Source organism: Lissotriton vulgaris, chromosome 6 (genome assembly GCF_964263255.1).
Source record: "Lissotriton vulgaris chromosome 6, aLisVul1.2, whole genome shotgun sequence".
Lineage (NCBI taxonomy): Eukaryota > Metazoa > Chordata > Amphibia > Caudata > Salamandridae > Lissotriton > Lissotriton vulgaris.
In genome coordinates, this window is record NC_141694.1 from 220,717,408 (window position 1) to 220,738,141 (window position 20,734).

At 50.3% G+C, this 20,734-nt stretch overlaps 1 protein-coding gene across 4 annotated transcripts in view; it reads left to right on the forward strand.

The window, feature by feature from the left end:
* The window catches only part of ITSN2 (intersectin 2), a 1,355,209-nt gene extending 1,337,887 nt beyond the window's left edge, over positions 1 to 17,322 (forward strand). For all 4 annotated transcript variants that reach the window (XM_086926255.1, XM_086926257.1, XM_086926256.1 and 1 more), the window contains one exon: positions 16,295 to 17,322. In XM_086926255.1, coding sequence (XP_086782381.1) covers positions 16,295 to 16,452 — 158 coding nt within the window. In that variant the 3' untranslated portion in view covers positions 16,453 to 17,322. The remainder of the gene's footprint in view (positions 1 to 16,294) is intronic.
* The last annotated feature ends 3,412 nt before the right edge of the window (positions 17,323 to 20,734 follow it).

Genomic DNA, 20,734 nt, shown 5'->3' on the forward strand with positions numbered 1-20,734 from the left:
AGCTGAAGGTACAGAACAGTAAGTGGGCCCGGGGCAAGACAATATAGTTGGAGGTGCCCAAAATAAGGAACTTCGGGTCAAAAGAAAGGGATATCAAAAATATGACATTAAGTTCTAAAAGAAAATGGCCCTCCAGTAATCCTGTATACGAGGACAACTCCAAATTGTGTGGAAGAAGGAACCCTTACCATCACTGCATCTCAGGCAATTCGGTTTGGGGGCCCTCTCCATTACATGGAAGCTAAGCCTATCGTAGTAGGTTAGGTTTTTTTTTTTTTTTTTGGTGCTTAACTTTGGGTCTCCGCAAATTGTTTTTATTTTTTTTATTTTATTTGTCAAAACAGCAAAATACAAAACATACAGAGCAGCTTGCCTACATCCCATCTCGGGCCGGCGTTATTTCAAAGTGTCTCTTGAGTTACTTAAGCCCGGAACGAGATGACCAAGGGTCACATATAGTATATCTCCAGTTACAGACGGGATCACTCAGGCAAAAAGTCACTGTTGGCAGATGCGTTTTGCTCTGTGCATGAATGAGCGGATCAGAACATTTTTAACAGTTTCTCCCGCCCCGCCCTCCCCCCAAAACAATCAGCCCACCCCAACCATTCCCCAGTAGCTGCCCCTTGCTTGTAAAGGTGTGTAGTCTATGAGTGCAATGTGGCCTGTGCCGCGGTACCCGTTGGATAGCCCCAGAGTACCTCTCATGTGTCCTCCCCCCCAAGTCTGCTGTACCTCCCCAAGTCAGTCTGCTGCAGTGTAGCCGCTGCCCTGGCTGCCCTCGCTGGCGTCCGAGTCCGAGATGTGCCCCGACCTCGCCCCATCTCCCTGCACAGTCTGTGCTCCTGCTCCATTCTGCTCAAGCTGTGCCTCCCCCTCCATCGCAGTGGGTTCGTCATCCGCGCCCCTGGAGGTTAAGTAGGTCTGATATAGTCCCCAGAAGTTCTTGGGCCTACTCCGGGGTGGGAGCAACTCACTATAGAGCTCCGCTTGCGTATTGCAGAACAGCAAGTCGCTGGACCAACGTTTCAGCGTCCGTAATGGGCCCCTCAGCCAACACATCGCCACCACTCGTTTGGCAAGGAGCATGCCCATGCTTACCATTTTTCTCACTAGTAGAGGAATCTGTTTCGCAAAGCCTAACAGGGCCAGTGCCGGGTCCATAGCCAATTCCATATCCACTATGACGCTCATTTCAGCGAACACCTTGCACCAGAATCTCTGCACTCCCGGGCACATCCAGGCCACATGTAAGAAATCCGCAACTGGGGCATGACACCTCTCACAGTGCGGCGTGTCGCGGAGACCGTACCTGTGCAGCCGCTCCGGGGTGTAATAGACGCGTTGCAGAAATTTAAAATGGACCAGGCGATGACGTCCATTCAACGAGATTCTTCTGCAGGCCGCACAGCAGTACGCCCACATGCTGTCATCTATCTGGGTGTTCAGGTCAGTCTGCCAGGCCAAGCGCGCTTTCGTGTACTGTAGTGCCGTATCTTCGTGTCCTATCTTATAGTGCTTAGATATTAGCTTTTGTGGTGTCTCGGTGGCCATAACACATGCGAGTTCCGGTATCCCGGGGGGTTCTTCCATATCAGGGCCCAGCAGATCAAGAAGTGCACTTCGCACTCTATGATACTGGAAGCGTTGAAGCAACGATGGCCGCTCCCTCCCCCGAGCCATCTGCTCCCATGTCTTGACCTTCCCCTGTTCGAACAGGTCCCCCAGTGTGTGGGCGCCCAGTTCGCGGAGGGCCCTGCAGACTCCTGGCTCAGCCAAAGTGGGGAGCCATAGCGCCCAGTGTATCTGCATATTTGGTGCGTACATCAACTCTTTGTTCTGCCTCTGTAATATGGAGTGCCAAGCATGGTTAGTGGACAGAAGGGAGTCCAAGATACCCACTCTGCGATCCCGTGGGCCACAGATTGTAGCTGGGAGCGGGGTCGGGTCCGCGAACAGCTTCTCCAGTATCACATGCGGGACGTTCTGATCACCGTGGATCCAAGTGTGGAGGTGGGAGGCTTGTGCGATTCTATAATACCGTTCCATATCGGGCGCTGCCAGTCCCCCCTGTTCATACGGTAATTTAAGGACCTCCCACTTCACTCTAGGTTGCTTTCCGGCCCAGGCTAGCGGTATAAGAAGTTTGTCAAGAGTGGCAAAGAAGGCCCTAGATAGGACAATCGGAATATTAGAAAATAGGAATAGGAACCTCGGGAGAATCACCATTTTCATCATGGCAATGCGTCCCATCAACGACAATGGGAGCTTAATCCAGAGTTCCACATCGTCTGCTAGCTTGTTATAGGCGACTCCGTAGTTTTCTCTGAGCATAATTTCGGGATCCGTGTGGAGCATTATGCCCAGATAGCGAATCGGTTCTGTGGACCATTGGAGCGGGTATTCCATCTCGAAAGGTTCAGTGACGGGGGTCAGGGGAAACGCCACCGATTTGGGCCAGTTAACTTTCAAGCCCGAGAGTGCTCCAAAACGGACCACTTCCCTCAGGACCGAGGAGAGATTATTTACCGGGTCCCTGATGTACAGCAAGGTGTCATCTGTGTACGTGGATATCCCAATCCTGTAGGTGGGGTAATTAATGGCTTCATAGGAGTGATACTCTCGTATCGCGCAGGCCAATGGTTCCGCCACCAGGGCATAAAGTAGCGGCGATAGGGGGCATCCCTGCCTCGTGCCTCTGCTGATGTCAAACGGGTCCGAGATCGCATCACCCAGTCGGACTCGCGCTGTGGGTTTGTAATAGAGCGCGCCTAAGAGTTGGAGGAAGAGGTCCCCCAGGCCCAACTTCTTAAGGACTCTGCGCATGAACGGCCATTCCACAGAGTCGAATGCCTTCTCCATGTCCAAGAAGACCGATATGGCTTTGGCGTCTTGCCTCGTGTGCTGTATGGTCCCCATCACAGTGCGTATATTGTATGTGAGATTTCGTGCCGGTATAAAACCTGCCTGCTCGGGCACAACTAACTCAGGGGCCACAAGTGCCAGCCTGGCCGCCAGTACCTTACCGTAGAGCTTGGCGTCCACGTTTAGAAGGGACAGTGGGCGGTACGAGCCTGGAAGGTTATGGGGCTTACCTGGTTTCAATATAGTCACACTTATTGCCTCTCTCATAGAGGGCGGCATAACACCTTCCTCGCAGATTTCGTCAAAGAGGGTGGAGAGGTGGGGCAACAGCTTATCCTTATATGCCTTATAAAAGGACACTGTTAAACCATCCGCCCCGGGGGCACTCTCAGACCTCATGCCATCCAGTGCGTCTGAGATCTCCTCCTGCTGTATGGGGGACATCAGGAATTCCCTCTGCCAGTTCTCTTGGAATGGCATGTTGATATAGCTCAAGTAGTTGTCAATTTGGTCCTCCACACCGCAGGTCTTATTAGTGTATAGCTCCGCGTAAAAGTTCCTGAATTCGGTGAGAATGTCCCCCTCCACCGTTAGCACATCTCCCCCAGCTGTTTGCAGTTCTGTAACTACCTGCCTTCTTCTGGTGCCCTTCATTATCCTGGCTAGTAGTGAGCCTGGTCGCTCCCCCTCCCCATATACGCGCGCTGTTGCATATTTGCCTAGGTGACGTACCTCCCTGTCCGCCTCCTCATGGAACTCTTTCAGGAGCTCCTGCAGGGTCCCATGCTCTGATGTGGTCAAGCCCGCTAAATGTTGCCTCTCCCGTTCTGCTATTTGCCCCTCAAGATGTGCCAGTCTGTGTCTGATGGCCTTCAGGATGCTGGAGTGCTTAGCCATGGCTACCCCCCTAATGTAGACCTTAAAGGTCTCCCACAACGTCCCAAAGCTGTCCACTGAGCCCACATTCGTTGCAAAGAACATATCTATTTCTTCGCCTATTTCAGCCCTAAATGCCTCATCTAGCAGTGAGTAGGGTGGGAAGCGCCATGTGAATGGGGGTATCCTCTGCTTGGGGGTGTTAAGTACCAGCAGTATAGGGGCATGGTCCGACAGTGTGCGGGGGAGGACTCTGCAGCCTTTCACTGTCGCTAGGAGCGAGGGCGTGGACAGCCAATAGTCTATCCTGGTGTGAATATTGTGGTACGCTGAGTAGTGTGTGTATCCCCCCCTGTCTCCGGTGTCTCTCCCTCCAAACATGCACCAGCCCCAGCCGCGCCATTTCAGCTTGCATTTGCTGCGCCGCTGCCGCCGGGCGTCTAGGTGGTCCCGCTGATCTATCCAGCTCCGGGTCAAAGATAAAATTAAAGTCTCCCCCCCACAGCATCCTATCTGAGGACCACTCCGCGCAGTGCCCTGCCACTGCCGCATAAAAGTCGGGAGAGTCATAATTCGGTCCATACACGTTCATGACCATGAAATCCTGCCCCTTGCCCGTGCATCTACTTAGCACGTACCTCCCATCCGGGTCAGCTCGTATCTGTGTAAGGGACAAATTGGATCGTGGGTTGACCCATGTGAGTACACCCCTAGCATGTGTGGTGAAGCCCGCGTATGCGGAGTTACCCTGGAGACCCTTGTGTGTAAGCATCTTACTGGTATTGGGTAGGTGCGTTTCTTGTAGCAGGGCCAGGTCTATTCGATGTCTATGTAGGTAGTGCAAGACCTTGCGGAGCTTACGATAATCGTTCAGACCCCGCACGTTCCACGTTAGGGCCTTAAGAGTCTCAGTGTCGCCTATCAGGTCCCCATGTGGCAGGTCAGGCATTCTCAGTGTTGTAAGGTATCATGTGAGGACCCATGTGTATACTTCGCAATGCAATCAACTGTTTACATTCCCTGAGGCCAAAAAGGGCTCGCGGCTTGGACAGTGAGCAGCTGGACACAGCGACAGTCATATGGTACATGCAGCATTCGCCAAACACCCATTTGTAAAGCAACAATTCGGAGCGAGCTAAGAACCCCCCCCTAAACACACCCTCTCCCATAACTTCCAATACCCCCCACCTCCCACAGCCAACCAACCCCAACCTGGTCTGACCGAATCCCCCGTGCCCCCTCCCCTCTCCCCCTCCAAAAAACTCACAACCAATCCCCAAGCAAGGCCCAAGTAGAGCCATAACTGCTGACAGCGCTGGGGCAGAGGTAGCCAGTCTAGTTCCTCTGCAATCCCCTCTCCCACTGGGACCTCTGTGTAATGTCCTCTGGCTGCCCCTCCGCCATCGCCCCGCCAGTACTAACCCGTGGCGGTTTTAAAGCAATACAGCCTGCCAAATGCGCTCATACCCTAGTTCCAACTTAAGGCTGTCACAATAACTGAAATGCAACCCCACAGCAGTGCTAGCGCATATTGCATCAGTCTCACCCACAGTCCGTCGTGCAACGATCCAGCAGCTGCAGCTAACTCCTCAGCGTGGGCGCATTCTGCCACCCCGTGGGCGGGCCGCGGTGGTTCTCGGGCAGTGGGCTCCCTGTAATGTTCCAAAAAGCCCCCCCTTTCCTCAGTCTTGCTCCTCGAGGTCATCAGTGCTGCTCCGCTCCGTTGGTCGGTTCTCCGGACTCCCTCGGCGCTCTCTCGCCCAAACCTTCAGGGATTTTTGTAGTTCTTTTGGGTCGGTGAAGAAATGCGAGTGACCCTGTCTGTTGATACGGAGTTTCGCTGGGTATAGCATAGCGTAGTCCAGACCAAGTTCTCTGAGTTGCTGTTTGTACGGGGCAAATCTTCTCCTCTCCTCTTGTACTTTCGACGTGAAATCCGGATAAAGCGATATGTCCATCCCCTCGAACTGCAGTTTCCCCTTCTCGCGGGCTGCCCGGAGGGCTGCATCCCTGTCCCTGTAATTTAATAGTTTCGCAATGATCGGTCTGGGGTTGGCGTCCGGGGGAGGGCGCGGTCCGAGAGTGCGGTGGGCACGCTCAACTATGAACATTGGCGAAAAGGTGTCCTCTCCCAGGAGCGATTTCAGGAGCTTTTCAACGAACAGTTCCATTTTGCCTGTTTGGGTCGTCTCTGCTACTCCCGTGACGCGTATGTTGGAGCGCCGGGAGCGCGCCTCCAGGTCCTCAGATTTGTCCTGGATGACTTGCAACAGGCGTCCGAATTGCTTGCGGTCGGCATCCCACTCCATTTGCGCTTCCTCTGCCTCAGTAAGACGGCGCTCCGCCATGTCTAGCCGTTCGGCATGTTTATCTACCCTTTCAGACATGCGGTCCATCCAGTAGGACAGCGCATCAATCTTGGTTCCAATGGCAGACATGCCTTCCTGTAGACCTTTTTCCATGGTCGTGAGCATTCCTTTTATCTCTGCGCAAAGCGAACCACCCGGGTCTCCAGCGGCACTCGGGGATGGGGTAACCTGCTGATCCGGCTCCTTATGACGCCGTTGGTCAAATGACAGTTTCGTTTGTGTCCTGTCCCCTTTGCCCATAGCTGTGTCTGGGGGGTCTGAAACCTTGCAGGCTGCGTCCGATTCTGAGGTTATTCGCCGCTCTCCGCCGCCGCCGATGCTCTGGGGGAGGGTAGCACACCACTTGGAAGCGTGCCCCCGCCGGTCAACTGCGTCCCCCGCGGACTGGCCCGCTGCTGTCGGTCACTCTCAGGGGTCCAGTGTCCCAGGCGCGTGCGTGTGTGTGCCCCGCTCGATCGAGGGGCCAATCGCCTCTTCCCCCTTGCTCAGGGTAACAGCAGCAGGCCCTTCACATTGCTGCCCGGCCGGGACCGCCCAGGGCTGTGAAATGAGTCGATGTGTGGGGTGTCCTCAACGTGTGGGCGGCTGCGCGCTCTCCAGCATATGGGTTGCACCCCAGTGAGGCGGCATCCACGATCCTCAGGGAGCCAGGGGCGAGCGTGGAACCCGGGGGGCTATGGCTGCAGCTACGCTGTTCCCTACCAGCCCAGCCGCCGCACCGCCACTTCCACCAAGGCACTCGTCGCACCCTGCACCCCGCCGCGTACCTCCGCTGTCTGGTTCCGGGGTCTGGGGCTCAAGGAAGCAGGGTCTCCACGGGGCTCCGTCCGCCCCCGAAGTGTGTGGGTTGCCGCAGCCGCACGTCGGGTGACGCTGCGCGGCCTCTCAGTCAGGAAAGACCGGGGTTTCAGGCCTGGTCCGGCGCCTGCCGGTGAGGATGCCGGGTTGAAGGTTTTCCGCGTCTGCTCCCGCCTAGAGCCACACCGGAGCTTAGCCGAGGTGTGGGGGAGCTATCCCCACCTTTCAGACACGGCGGCCACTACGGGAACAAGGATTACTGAAGGATATTGCAGGCGATGGCGAGGAGCTTCTCACCTACACGTCCGCCATTGACGCCGGCTAGCTCCGCCCCATCCCGTAGTAGGTTAGTTGAATGATCTTAAACTGGACAAGCTTGAGTCGTGACTTAATTGCGACCTGCCTAGGTTTCATCAAGGCCGCATCCCAATCAATATCTTCCATGTTTCCCGCATCAACCATCCATTTCTCCCCCAGGACTTTCAGATTATCTGGCTTATTTTTAATAAGGGTCTTGTAAGTAGAGGAAATCGTGCCTCTCCCAAGGTCTTCCATTAATAGCCTCTTTTCCAAATGTGCAAAATCATGGATACCCTCCCCTGGAAGTCCCTCTGCCCTCCATGCATTTCATATTTGTGCACATTTAAGGAATTGATTGTCCTGCATGTCATAATCACATTGGAGGGAGGAGAACGGTACCATATGACCATGCTCTATGAGGTCCCCTAGCTTAGAAATTGCAATCAAATCCCATGCTCGAAAGCCCTTCAACTTGTTGCATTCAGGTAGCCAACTCCAATCTTGGGTGGGCTTGTCCTGCCATCCCATAGACTTTGTGGCATTAGCCCAAGTCATAATTTGCCATCTGATGTAATTGAAAGGTGGAGTAGTCTTGGGGTGCAGAAGCTTAGACAATACATTTGACCACCGTAGAGGTTCATTCGCACCTCCCCAGCACTACCCCTTATGACCTCTTTATATAGATAGCTTTATGGCTACTTAAGTATGAACATTAACAAATATATGTTTCTGTTAAATAGAATCTATTGGTAATTAGAAATAATAAATGGGTGATTCAGCTTTTTCTAATTACTTTATAAAGGACAAGAGAAAGTACATACACAAAAATGGTTCCAGGTGTGCAGCAGCAGCTTCAGAAAGTGATAAGGTAGACTGTAGACATTATGCATAAAGTGTTCTTCTCTCAAAAAAGAAGGAGTGCTCTTGCCAAGTGATGTCACTCTTCGTCACTGTGAGGCATTATAGAAGGACCAACGTTGACGACCCCTTCAAAATTAAGGACTTTTTCAGCATCAAAGTGATCTTTGCCAAGACACATGCACTTGAAGATATTATCAACGTACATCCAGGTTCACTTCATCACAATGAGTGTATTCTGAGGACATTGCCCATTCATGACATACATAGAAGGATATTTCCAGACCTCAAGGCACTACACTACTATCTATAGCTCCTCATTCATCACTGAGAGACCCCAGGTGTGGAAGAATACCAGGCTGTCCAATGTGTTGTTAAACTCTAGGGTTGCACATGCCTAGATTATCTCTCACCAGAGAATGCCCAGTACCAGAGATGGTATTCCTCTCCTAACCATCACTTACCAACAGGCTTTGGAAACGCTGTGAGAGTCCATAAAACAAGTTCATCAACCTTGCCTTTAGCTTGTCTTTTTAGGATATCGCCAGTAAAAAAAAAAAAATGGCACTGCAAGCCACTCATTCAAGAGGAATAATCTCAACGTTATACAAACTCCTTGCGGAAGTATCTGCACCTACACATAATGTTCATTAAGAGAAATGGAGGAACCTCACAGAGAGAAAACTGAGTGGTAATCAAGCTCAATAGATGGATATTTTGAGAGAACTAAATATCACAGGCAATAGTACATTGGGAAGGGAATCACATTATAATTACTATACCGATTGCCATCTTTACCCCACCAAATTACATTAATTTCAACTCTTCTAATAGGGGCCAGAATGCACAATTTGCAATATAAGACCGAAGCAGATAGGGTTCTACCATGGAATTGCTTGTGTGCAGCGAAAGTTACATTAGCAACACAGTGGATGAAAAAACCTTTTGCGCCCATCACGCCCCAGCATAAATGGATTTGCAATATAAAATCTGTGGAAAAATGAGCTAGTAATATGTTTGGATGAAGCAAAGATGTTGAGACTATTTGGAGTCCGTTGTTTGCATATCTAACAGTGGTAGAGCCATCTCTGACATACCAGTCTCACCGAAAGGCACTAAACCTACTTCTTTATTAGGAATTATAAAGGCCCAAGGCCCAAGGCCTCCAAGCTCATGCTCAAGAAAATACATGGGTAAACTGATCTGATCACATTACACATAACATTTCGATCAATGAGATCCCTAATAAGAAATAGCAATTGATGAAATCTTAAGGAGACTACGACTCTCAGAAAACGTTGAGTATACATTGAAGGTCTGGAACGTTTGGGGAGGAGGTGGGAGAGGGGAAGGTTGGGAAGATAACTCAGTGAAAGTTTGATACTATGGGGGAGGAGCTACGCTACGATCCAAGATGGCCGCATAAGCTCCCGGCTCCGCCGACCTCCACCGGCAGCTCGTATATCCTGCCCTTTATCCTTCAAGCACGCCGGACTCCCACACGTATGAAGTGCTCCTGACTCCTGCGGTGCAAACCCGGACCCTCCAACTTACCGGGTGACAAAGTTACGTCGAATTTACTTCTCGGCCTATTCCATATCTTCCACCGGGACCTCGATTTCTGACCCATCCGGGTTGGATGTGATCAACATCGGCTGTGGGACCAGGGTTGCTTCCGGTCTCCCGACCTCGGTCCAAACCTTCTAATTCCAGTTGGCAACTGAGTAATCGACGCTATTCCAGCATGTGCGCTATTCATGCAGCGCTTGTTTGTGGCAGCTCCTCACTTTTAAAATACCCGTTTTTTGTCTTTTCTTTTAATTTTGTTTTTGACACTTATTCCTTGTTCTTAGCAGCCTGGCCTCGCATACCCCCACCTCTGCCATCATACTCGCACCTTAATTTCGGCAAATCACCGCTTTTTGCGGGTCCTTCGCCCCTGACTCGTGGCGGCCATCTTGGGTGAGTGGGTTTTAGCGTGTGATCTAGTCCTCTCTCTATCTCGTTTGGAGAGTACATAGGTAGGCAACTTTCGGCAGCGCGCCCATTCCAGCGTGAGCGCTATTCATGCAGCGCTTGTTTGTGGCAGCTCCTCACTTTTAAAATACCCGGTTTTTGTCTTTTCTTTTAATTTTGTTTTTGACACTTATTCCTTGTTCTTAGCAGCCTGGCCTCGCATACCCCCACCTCTGCCATCATACTCGCACCTTAATTTTGGCAAATCACCGCTTTTTGCGGGTCCTTCGCCCCTGACTCGTGGCGGCCATCTTGGGTGAGTGGGTTTTAGCGCGTGATCTAGTCCTCTCTCTATCTCGTTAGGAGAGTACATAGGTAGCCATGCTGACGCGCAGCGGGTACGCGCAGCGGGGACGCCGGACTGACGCCGGAGTTACGCCAGAGTTCAGCCCATCTGTGCCCGTCCGGGCCCAGACGGGCTCAGGGCTGGTCCTCATGCCCGATTCACTGGAGCCATCTCACACTCGTATCAGGTATCGGAGGGAGGAACTCATGTCTTGGCGGTCTTTGAAATTCACTACATGCAGATTTGCCCACGAGGGAGGACAACCGTTCCTGCCTTGCGGGGCCTGTACTTCGGGTCAGGATATGGCCTATGACAAATCCGTGTTATCAATAGCCTTGTTGAACTGCCGGTCTTTACCCAGTCACGCCATAGAAATTAACTCTCTCATTCTTGACCATAAGTTGGATGTGTTATTTCTAACAGAGACCTGGATCTCTTCCTGCTCAGGCCCGGACATGGTTAGAGCACTTCCTCCAGGCTTTCTTATATCCCATCTTGACAGGCCTGTGGGGCGGGGAGGAGGAATTGCCATCCTTTATAGAGATACGTTATTCTGTAAGGTTCAGGATGGAGGGATGAGCGACTGTGAGAGCTGTCAGTTCTCTCTTCGCTTGTCACCCACTGCGTCCTTGGCTGGTCTTCTTATCTATCATCCACCTGGGACTTTGGGTAACTTTCTTAATTCCTTCTTAGAAACGGTCGCGCTCCTTGCCTCCTCTACTGCCAACTTTGTAGCATTGGGTGATCTTAACATCCATTTTGATGACCCCTCCAACTCTCTGGGAGTAGATCTGCAGTGCGATCTTAAAGCATTTGGGATCAACTTGGCTAACTCGGGTGCAACGCACGGGAAGGGACACTTGCTGGATCCTATATTTTCAAACTCAGATTGCCTCAAAGTACTGCCCACGCTGGCTTTGCCTTGGACAGACCTTTTCATGGTGCCCGCCCAGTGGCAGTTTGATGTCTTAGTGGCACCAACTCCCAGGGTACACACGGTGGAAAGAGCCTGGTCCAGGCTGCCAGTGGACACCTGGGCGGTACATCTGGAGGCGTCTCGGCCCTCCTCTGGGTCTAATCCGTTAGTAGCTGAACTGAACTTAAACACCTGGCTGACTAACTCGCTTGATGCCATCCTCCCCAAGAAGAGACTTCTTACCAGGGGTAAGAGAGTGGGATCTGCGCCCTGGTACACACCAGAGCTGAGAACACTGAGGAAGGGCTGCAAGAGGCTGGAGCGGACTTGGAGGAAAGATTGGAGCGAAACGAGCCGAAGAGAATATCGGGCGGCTCTTAGTACCTATAAATCCGCCATCCGGGTAGCAAAATCTGAGTTTTTCGAGGAGAGAATAGGCTCCTCTTCTAATTCCTCGAAAGAATCGTTTAGGGTCATTAAAGAACTCTTGAAAACTCCCGAACTTCAGGTCATTCACAACAATCCACGTGAGTAATGTTCAGAACTTGCCTCCTTCTTCAAAACCAAAATAGATAACATCTTGGCATCTCTCCCCCGGCTAGCCCTGGAGACTCCCTCGGGTGGTAACCCAGGGTTTCAGCCCAGGGTGCGGTCAGTGGAGTTGGACTCTTTCGGTCCTGTCACTGTGGAAGAAGTTCTCGGGGTCCTGGCGACCATGAAGAGTGGATCTCCGAAACTTCCCTGCACCAATGAAATATCTGAAGCAGGTAGCCTCTACCATCGGCGGCCCAATGACGGACCTCATAAATCTATCTTTCACCCAAGGAGTGGTGCCCCCCAGTTGGAAGGGAGCGGTTGTTAAGGCCCTCTTGAAGAAGCCTAACCTGGATCCCGCCGACCTTGCTAACTTTAGGCCTATTTCCCTGCTCCCCGGCCTTAGCAAGGTGGTGGAGAAGTTGGTGAATAGTCGCCTATCGGGTTTTTTGGAGTCCAACTCCCTTCTGGGTGACTCCCAAACGGGCTTTCGCCCCGGCCAGGGGACTGACACTGCCCTGCTGGCAGTCGTGGAGAATGCCAGGAGCATTTTGGATTCAGGGGGATCGATGGCAGTGATCCTCCTGGACCTCAGTGCGGCATTTAACACCGTAGACCATCAAGTGCTACTCCAACGGCTGTCGGGGGTGGGGGTCTCCGGGATGGCCCTGAAGTGGTTCGCGTCCTTTTTGGAAGGCCGGACGTTTGAGGTGTGGGAAGGCCACAAGAAGTCAACATTGGTCCCTCTCCAGTGTGGTGTGCCACAGGGCTCATCGTTGAGCCCTACATTATTTAACATTTACATGGCCCCACTGGAGAGTGTGGTGCTGCCACTGGGTATCAAGATCATCAGCTATGCTGATGATACCCAGTTGGTGGTAGGGCTCCCCCAGTCGGCAAACCAACCCGACCGGCTGCACACGTGTTTGGCTCAGATCTTTACTTGGATGTGCAGCTCAGCACTTAAACTTAACGGCTCAAAAACGGAACTGATGTTGTTGGGGAACTCCCCTCCCTCCTTGTCACCTAGTAGCTGGCCTAACTGCCTGGGAGCGGCACCCACCCCCAAACAGGAGATCAAGAGCTTGGGGGTGTGGCTGGAGCAGGACCTTTCTTTTAAGACACACGCTAAAAAGACCGCAGGCGTGTGTTTCGGTCTGCTCCGGTCAGCCCGGAAGATCTTACCTCTCCTCCCAGTGGCCTCTAGGAGGTTACTTATCCAGGGGCTCATCATCTCACGGCTGGATTTCAGCAATGCGTTGTTTCTGGGGGCTCCAGAATCTACCTTAAACAAATTGCAGCAAGTGCAAAATGCGGCCGCCAGGCTCCTGACGGACGTTCCCAGGCGTCAATCAGCTCGCCCTGCGCTGAAGGCGCTGCATTGGCTCCCTGTCAGAGAGAGGGTGAAATTCAAAGCACTCTGTATGGCCCACAAAATTTTGCAGGGAAAAGGCCCACCTATCCTACGGGATATGGTTCAATCTTACAAGGCCTCCCGTGCCCTTCGCTCAGACCATCAACATCTGTGGCAACATTGTGGAATTCCCTTCCGCTGCACCTGCGCGCGGAAACGAGCACTTTACGTTTTCGCAAACTTTTAAAAACTCATTTGTCCCCTGCCTAACTTGTTTGTCTTTTGCTTTGGCGTATCTCTCTGGATGAGCGCGGGGATGCCCAAGGGTAACCAGGCGCGATATAAAACTCACTAATAATAATAATAATAAGTAATCGGCTTCATTCAAGGACACGGCACAGTGACGCATGTGATATCGGTGACCACGGTCGGGGGTCCTATGCCCGGTGACCCCCTGGGGAGCCCGGGTTGTCGGGCTGGCCCTTGCGAGTGGCGAAATACCGACCCTGCCTGTTGTGTGAGCGCTCGTTGTTGTCATAAGCCCCGTAGGTGCCTGGTTCCTGGACGGTGTTTCAGGGATCCGAATCCTGCCTCGTCTCATGCCGGAGGAGATGGGGGATACTGACGGTACACCAACACTGAGGTCTGTAATGGCCGCCATTGGGGCGCTCCGCTCTCACTTTGCCGTCCTGTGCCAACGGATGTCTGTAAAGCTGGATTACGCGCACTTGGAACCGGAAGCGGATAATCCGACAAGCTGTCAGCATGCCTTGGACCCCGTGGATTATTCTCCGCACCATTTAGAGACCCCCGGACGGAAGCCTGTTTTAGCCTATTTTGATGACTCTGGCCTTATGGAGGGTGCACCTGTGATCGTCGTTGGCTTTCCCTGCTCCATTCCTGTTCGACTGAAAGTTTGATACTAGGAGTGTTGATTCAACTTTCACTGCCACTGCTATTATGTAAGGTACTAATATAGGTTTTACTCTGCATCCAGTTGTCTAATCTACAGCAAAACGCAATACAAAATGTTTTAGTTTTAAAAAGAAATCAGTGGCGCTGGAAGGCTCTTACGCTCTCCCTGTTGGGTAGAGCAATTCTATTCAAGATGATGGCCCTTCCCTGATTTTTATATGTACTCCAGAATACAATGGACCCGGTACCCGCATCCTATTTCAAAGAAATATAGGCCCTCCAGAGGAAGCTTCTCTGGGACGGTAGACCCGGCATAGCATTCTCTAAGCTCACTCTCCCCTGGAACGGCGGAGGGATTGGACTGCCAGATCTGCGGAAACACTATTGGGCTTCTCAGCTGGCGGCAGTGAACCATGTCGTGTACGGACCCCAGGGGATCCGGGGTATGCCATGGATCAATGGCAGGTGCCTGGTGGTGATTCCACCAGGGCGCTGTATGCCAGGCCTCGACGGTTTTCCCTAGCGGGTCCAACGGTGCATGCTGTCCATGCGTGGCACGCGGCCAATAGATATCTTAACTGTGAGGGGAAGCTTACCTTAGCCACCCCCTTATGGAATTCGGAGAAACAGGGGTTTGCGGAAGCCCAAGGGATTCGACAAGTGGGATCTCATAGGGATCACGCAGATCAAAGACGTGTGGGAAAGGGACACAATGCATACATTTGACTCTCTCAATCAAGAATACAGCCTTCACGATAGTGAACACTACCGTTCCCTCCAGATTAGACATGCTCTCCTCACACACATACCTAAAGACACCACGCTCTCTGAGGCCTCTCTCCAAGAGGATCGAGTGTTGGACGGGCACCTCCCCGAGAAGACTATCTCTTTAATATACAAAAAACTTATCAACAATATGGAGGACCCGCTGGGGCTTATCAGAACACATGGAGTACTGATGGGGTCGATGATGAAGACTGGACAGAGGCGATCTCCTCTCCGAGGGTAGTTGCGATTCAGATGAGACTTAGGCTAGTGCAACTAAAGATCTTACATAGGTCATATGTTACGGGGCCACGTCTGGTATGAATGGGTCGAGTGGGGAGTGCCGGAGGGGGTGTGGAGAGCTCGGCACCTTTATGCATATTTTGTGCCACTGCGCGGAAGTGCAGGAATATTGGACGAAGATTCATGACGAGATGCGCGACGCTTTGGGTGTGGAAATACAGCCGTAGGCCCGGAGGTGCATACTGAATGTTTGGGAACCCACAGACTTGAATGTATACGGGAAACAATGGGTAACACTGGCGTGTAAGATAGCGAAACAAAACATCGCTCAGCTATGGGGAGCCTGTCAGCCGCCCCTGATTTCGAAATGGGTGGAAGACTTGGACTGGTGGATATTTAGGTAGAAGTCAATATATGTGGCCGGGGGGTGTCCCAAGAAATGGGGAAAGGTCTGGGGGGCCTGGAATAGTTACCGTGGAGAGATTTGTATTCCCCCGGCGCGACGGGTAGAGGTGGAGGCACATGAATCCCCGTGACCCATAACTTTTATATTGTTTTTATTATTCTGTACAAGTGAGACTGTATCATTGACCAGTGAAAAAACTGCCAAAATCACCTGATGCTTTTCTTTGTTAATTTGTTAATAAAAAGATTTTTTTTTTAACTTAAAAAAAAAAAAAATCAGTATACCTTTGTCCATGGAACAGTCGAGGACCTCCGTAGCCACTGCACTGTACAAGAACAGAGCATTTGCTTATATTGAGGGCTGAGTCCCCGAACTGGTCCCAGGATGCTTGTTTCCGGTCCAGGAAGGATCTGGCTTGGCAGTTCGGGCTGGACTATTCCCATGAGGCAAGGGTGAAGACTGATTTGCATATGGCTGGGTCTAAACTGGGGTTGCTTGGTGTGCAAAAGAATGATGACTTAAACCCAGATCTATTGACTGGGTGAGAATGTTTGATTTGCTCTGCATTCTCCCCATCATCTGTGTGTCTTTTGCTTTCAAAGACCGATTACAGCAGGTCTCAAAGAGACAGCTGTGCTGTCTACCTCGACGTAATGATCTTTTCAAGCACGGTAGCCTTAGGGCAGCCTTTTTGATTAGTCAGGCTGTCCTTGTAACTAGGTATCTCAGGGAAGTGTTGCTTCTGCTGTGCTGTAGAAATGCTAATGTGAATGTCTTCTGATTGCCTCAACAGATTTCTTAGGTCGCACCGAAGTCCCCGTCGCAAAAATACGTACAGAACAGGAAAGCAAGGGCCCGACGACAAAGCGTCTGCTTCTGCACGAGGTGCCAACGGGGGAAGTCTTTGTGCGGTTTGACCTCCAGCTCTTTGAACAGAAGACACTCATCTGAAGGAGCCAATGTCGCAGAGGGAATAAGGAACCCTACTAACATTTGTTAAACTGAAATCAGGAATGATTTTCAGTCCTCATTCCCTGGACAGCTTATTGAGCCGAAGTATGCACTGCCTTGTTCGTCTTTGAATTCACCTCTGCCTAACTGCTGCACACTAACTTGCTAGCCGTCTATGCAAATGTGAGCGTTCCACGCTGTAGGCAAGATTCCATTGGACAGTGCCTTGTAATGAAGAATCCTGATTTTAATGTAGCTGCACACCGGTGACAAGTTTTCCCTTTGGTCTCCAAGGCTACAGAGAGTTTTAATGATGGAATTTGGAGCAGAATTTTGTTTGACCTATTAGCACTTTGCTGTGTACACACTGAGGAGTGGCTGAGTCCTGCGGTACAGGCCACTACATGTGAATGATGAAGTCTAGTATCCACTGGAACCTTTACTATCTCAGGATGTTATTTATAGAAGTCTAATATGCTGATGCCTTAGCACTTGACAAGCGTCTCAGATAATTACTGTAAATTAATCTTTAAAAAATCAGCTCTAGTTCGCCAGATTAACACTGAATATGTTTGAATTCATTTTTTTTTAGTTATGCTTTCAGTTCAGGCTTCAGTTAGAGCTTATTTTATGCCAAGAGCGCCTGGTTCCGAATTATGTTATGCTCGACAAGAAATGGAACTAACATTGTTTTTATATTTTGACTTACAAAACGTGGAAGGGTATTTTTGAAATGTGTTTCCAATTGTAAATATGCGTGTAATATATCACTATTGATGCGGATTTTAGTGCATGACATGCATCCTTCAGCTTTGTCATTGCCACCATGTACAGAATGAGTAAAATATAAAGCTTTGTCTTTCTACTGTTTCTACTGATGCTTTATTGGCTTGTATTTGGGGGAGACTCTTTCACAGCTCCAAGTCCGTTTTTGCTCAATATAGATGCTTAATAAAACACACATACACGTTTGATACACCTGCTACATTTTATAACAAGTGATGTGCACTACATTTGAAAACTGAAACAAAAACTCGTTTATTTAGGTCTGGTGTTGGGGTGGGCATGTTTTTCCAGCTTGATGTGTAGAGCCTGCTTTCTATTGCTATGCATGACTGAGAACTGGAAGAATGCCTGGTTCTTTGGTGTGGAGGGGTCGTAGATGATGAGAGTCATTCTCAAAGGGTCCGCTAATTATGCAATTTATACAATAACTGACCACCATCAAATCATATAGTTCTCAAGTTTGACCATTTAATAAAAGGGAAGGCTTCAGATAAAAAATGCTGTATCTGGTGCTGGGCAATCTTAAACATTAGAAAGAACCTAGGTATAACACTAATTGGAGGAACATAAAGAAATTTGGACTGTTAGGTATCAACAACAGGGTTGTTCTCCACGGACAGGTTCGCTAAGTGACATTCTAGATTAAAATAGTGTCACTGCAAAACCAACCGTGGAAAACACCCTGTGTAAATACCTACACATGTACAGAGTTATGTTATGTATAGTGATTCCCGTGAATTCCCATCTAATCTACAAGCCGAGGAGGGGAACAGGTGTCAATGGTGTCCAATACAAAATATGGCCTTTCCCACTGGTTACTTCCCAGCGTTCCCCTGCTCGATAAATGTTTTGAGAAGATCCATGCTAAAAGAACTATTAATGGACAGAATGCAGAACAATGTCATACATTCACCCTGGTACAGAGATCTGGGCCTAAATCCATCGTTTTTTTGCTCACCATGCCTTTCCAGTTTGTTCCCAGCCATTTGCAAATCAGTCTTGGCCCTGTGCCCAATGGGAACAGTCCAACCCGAACTGCCAGGCCAGGTCTAAACTGGGGTGGCATGGTGATCAAAATAATGATGGGTTTAACCCAGATCTCTTGAGTTGGGGTGAATGTTTTGATTTGTTCTGCATTCCGTCCATCAATTGTGTGTCTTTTCTTGAGAAGATCCATGGCTTCCGGCATTCTCGTCCTCAAATGCTCCCCGTGTCCCCTGCCTCTTACCGCTTATCTTTCAAAATCTCTAAGAAAAAGAGTCTTGTTGTCCTATAACACCCTCAGTGAAATAGTCTGGTCTGTTCTCCTCCTATGAAATAAAAAAACATTGTGATGTCATGGACCGCGCCTGGAGCATGGAGCTCTGGTCCAAATGCATCCTGCAGCCGCAACCCTGACAAGCTCCGCCTGCTCAACCCTGGATGCCACCACAAATGCTGCTGCAGAGCCACACCTCTGTCCTCGGTGGGCCCCTTTGCCTTCTCGCATTGCCACTTCACATGGCTCCAAACACCTGCTCCATTTGCCCACACACACATCACACCAAATTAGAACTCAGGAGCCGATCACATGCATGCTCCTCCGAACAAGCTCACTTGGCAAGCACTCTACCGACATTTGGTACCTCATTGACTCCAACGCACCAGATCTCCTTTTCCTCACCGAAACCAGACTCAATCCTACATCGGCGCTGGACATTGCCTCAGCTATACCTTTTGGATTCAAAATCCTGCGCTAGAACCGACCCCATAAACCAAAAGGAGGACACACCATCATCCACAAAGACACCATCAACTGTACCTCTTACACTGACCCAGATGCCATTTCTTTGGAACACATGCACTTCAAGCTTCTGACAGATAGTAAAACTACTGTCAAATGCACCCTCGCATACCGGCCCCCAGAACCTCACACCCACTTAAGCAAACTGCTCACCGACCTCTTGCCATGGGCAACAAAGATTTCATAATCCTAGGCGATCTCAACTTTCATCTAGATGACTCACGGACTTGTTCGAAAGCCTACAGAATATTGGCCTCTCTCAGCTGATACCACGCCCTACCCAAATCGTCTGACACATTCCGGACCCGATCTTCTCTTCCAGCAACAAGGTTAAAGTCACCCACATCACTCCACTCACATGGACGGACACTCCATCCTCTACTTTCACATAACACGACTACCAACCACACATACGGAGCAACACCCCACGCCACTGCTAAAATAAAGTTACAGAAACTGAATGGCTCAACGCCTTCTTGCTACACCACCCAGACCCCACCAACGACCTCATCAACGACACAAACAACTTCAACAACTGGATCACCACCTGCGCCAATGCCCTGACCCCCCTGAAAAACACCAATCCCAAAAGATCCTACAAATAATCTAGTGGTTACAGCGTAGACTTCAGAGAGTTCAAGAGAGTTTGCAAACAACTTGAAAGGAAATGTGGAACCACCTGAGGAATCACCAAAAGACGCATCTACAAGGCCATACTTAGACACTATCACCATCAAGTAAAAGATACCAAGAAAAGTGCCTGACCCTGAGAATTGAATCTAGCTCCATCAACTGCAAGGAACATTTCACCATCATCAAGGATTTCATCAACCAAACCTACACCCGACACAAGAACTCTGCAACAACTTCTTCGAATTATTCCATGTAAAAATCACCAATATCTAAAGCAACTTCTATCCCAGCCACCCCCATTGTCCTTCCCAGCCTGTTAACCTCATCAAGCAAAGACCACCAGCTAACATCCAGCGCTTGGACGCCCATTGGGCAGCAACCGCGCTATATAAATAACAATACAATACAATACAGCCTAGAACCCTCTATCCATCGAGGACCCTGCAGCAATAACGAAGACAGTCCACACTGGCGCCCACAGACCCCTCCTCCCACCATATCTGCAACCTGGGAAGAGCCACGATCAGTGCTGTACTCACCTCCATCATCAACACCTCCCTCAAGACAGCCATCCTCCCATATAGCTGGATACACTACAAAGTTACTGCCATCCTCAAAAAAACCTTCAGCCCACATCGAATTTTTCAGCAACTACCGACCTATTTTGCTGCTCCCCTTTCAAGTCAAAGTTATAAAAAAAAACATCAACAGACAACTCTCTGACCACCTAGAATGCCACTAACTCCTGGACAACACAACTCACAATCAGGATTCCAAAACAACCACAGCAACGAAACAGCCCTCATCCCACCAGACGTCATATACGCCATTCCCGACCTTGGACAGACTGATGCCCTCACCCACCTCGACCTCTCTGCCACTTTCAACACCGTCTCCCACCACACACCTATTGCAAGACTACACACAGCAGGAATCCAAGAACCAGAATTTAATGGATAGCTTCCTTCCTCTCTGGAAGAACAGCACAAGTCAGGCTCATGACATTCACATCAGAACCCAAGGTCCTCATCTGCCGAGTCCCAGAGGGATCGTCACTCAGGCCAACACATTTCAACATGT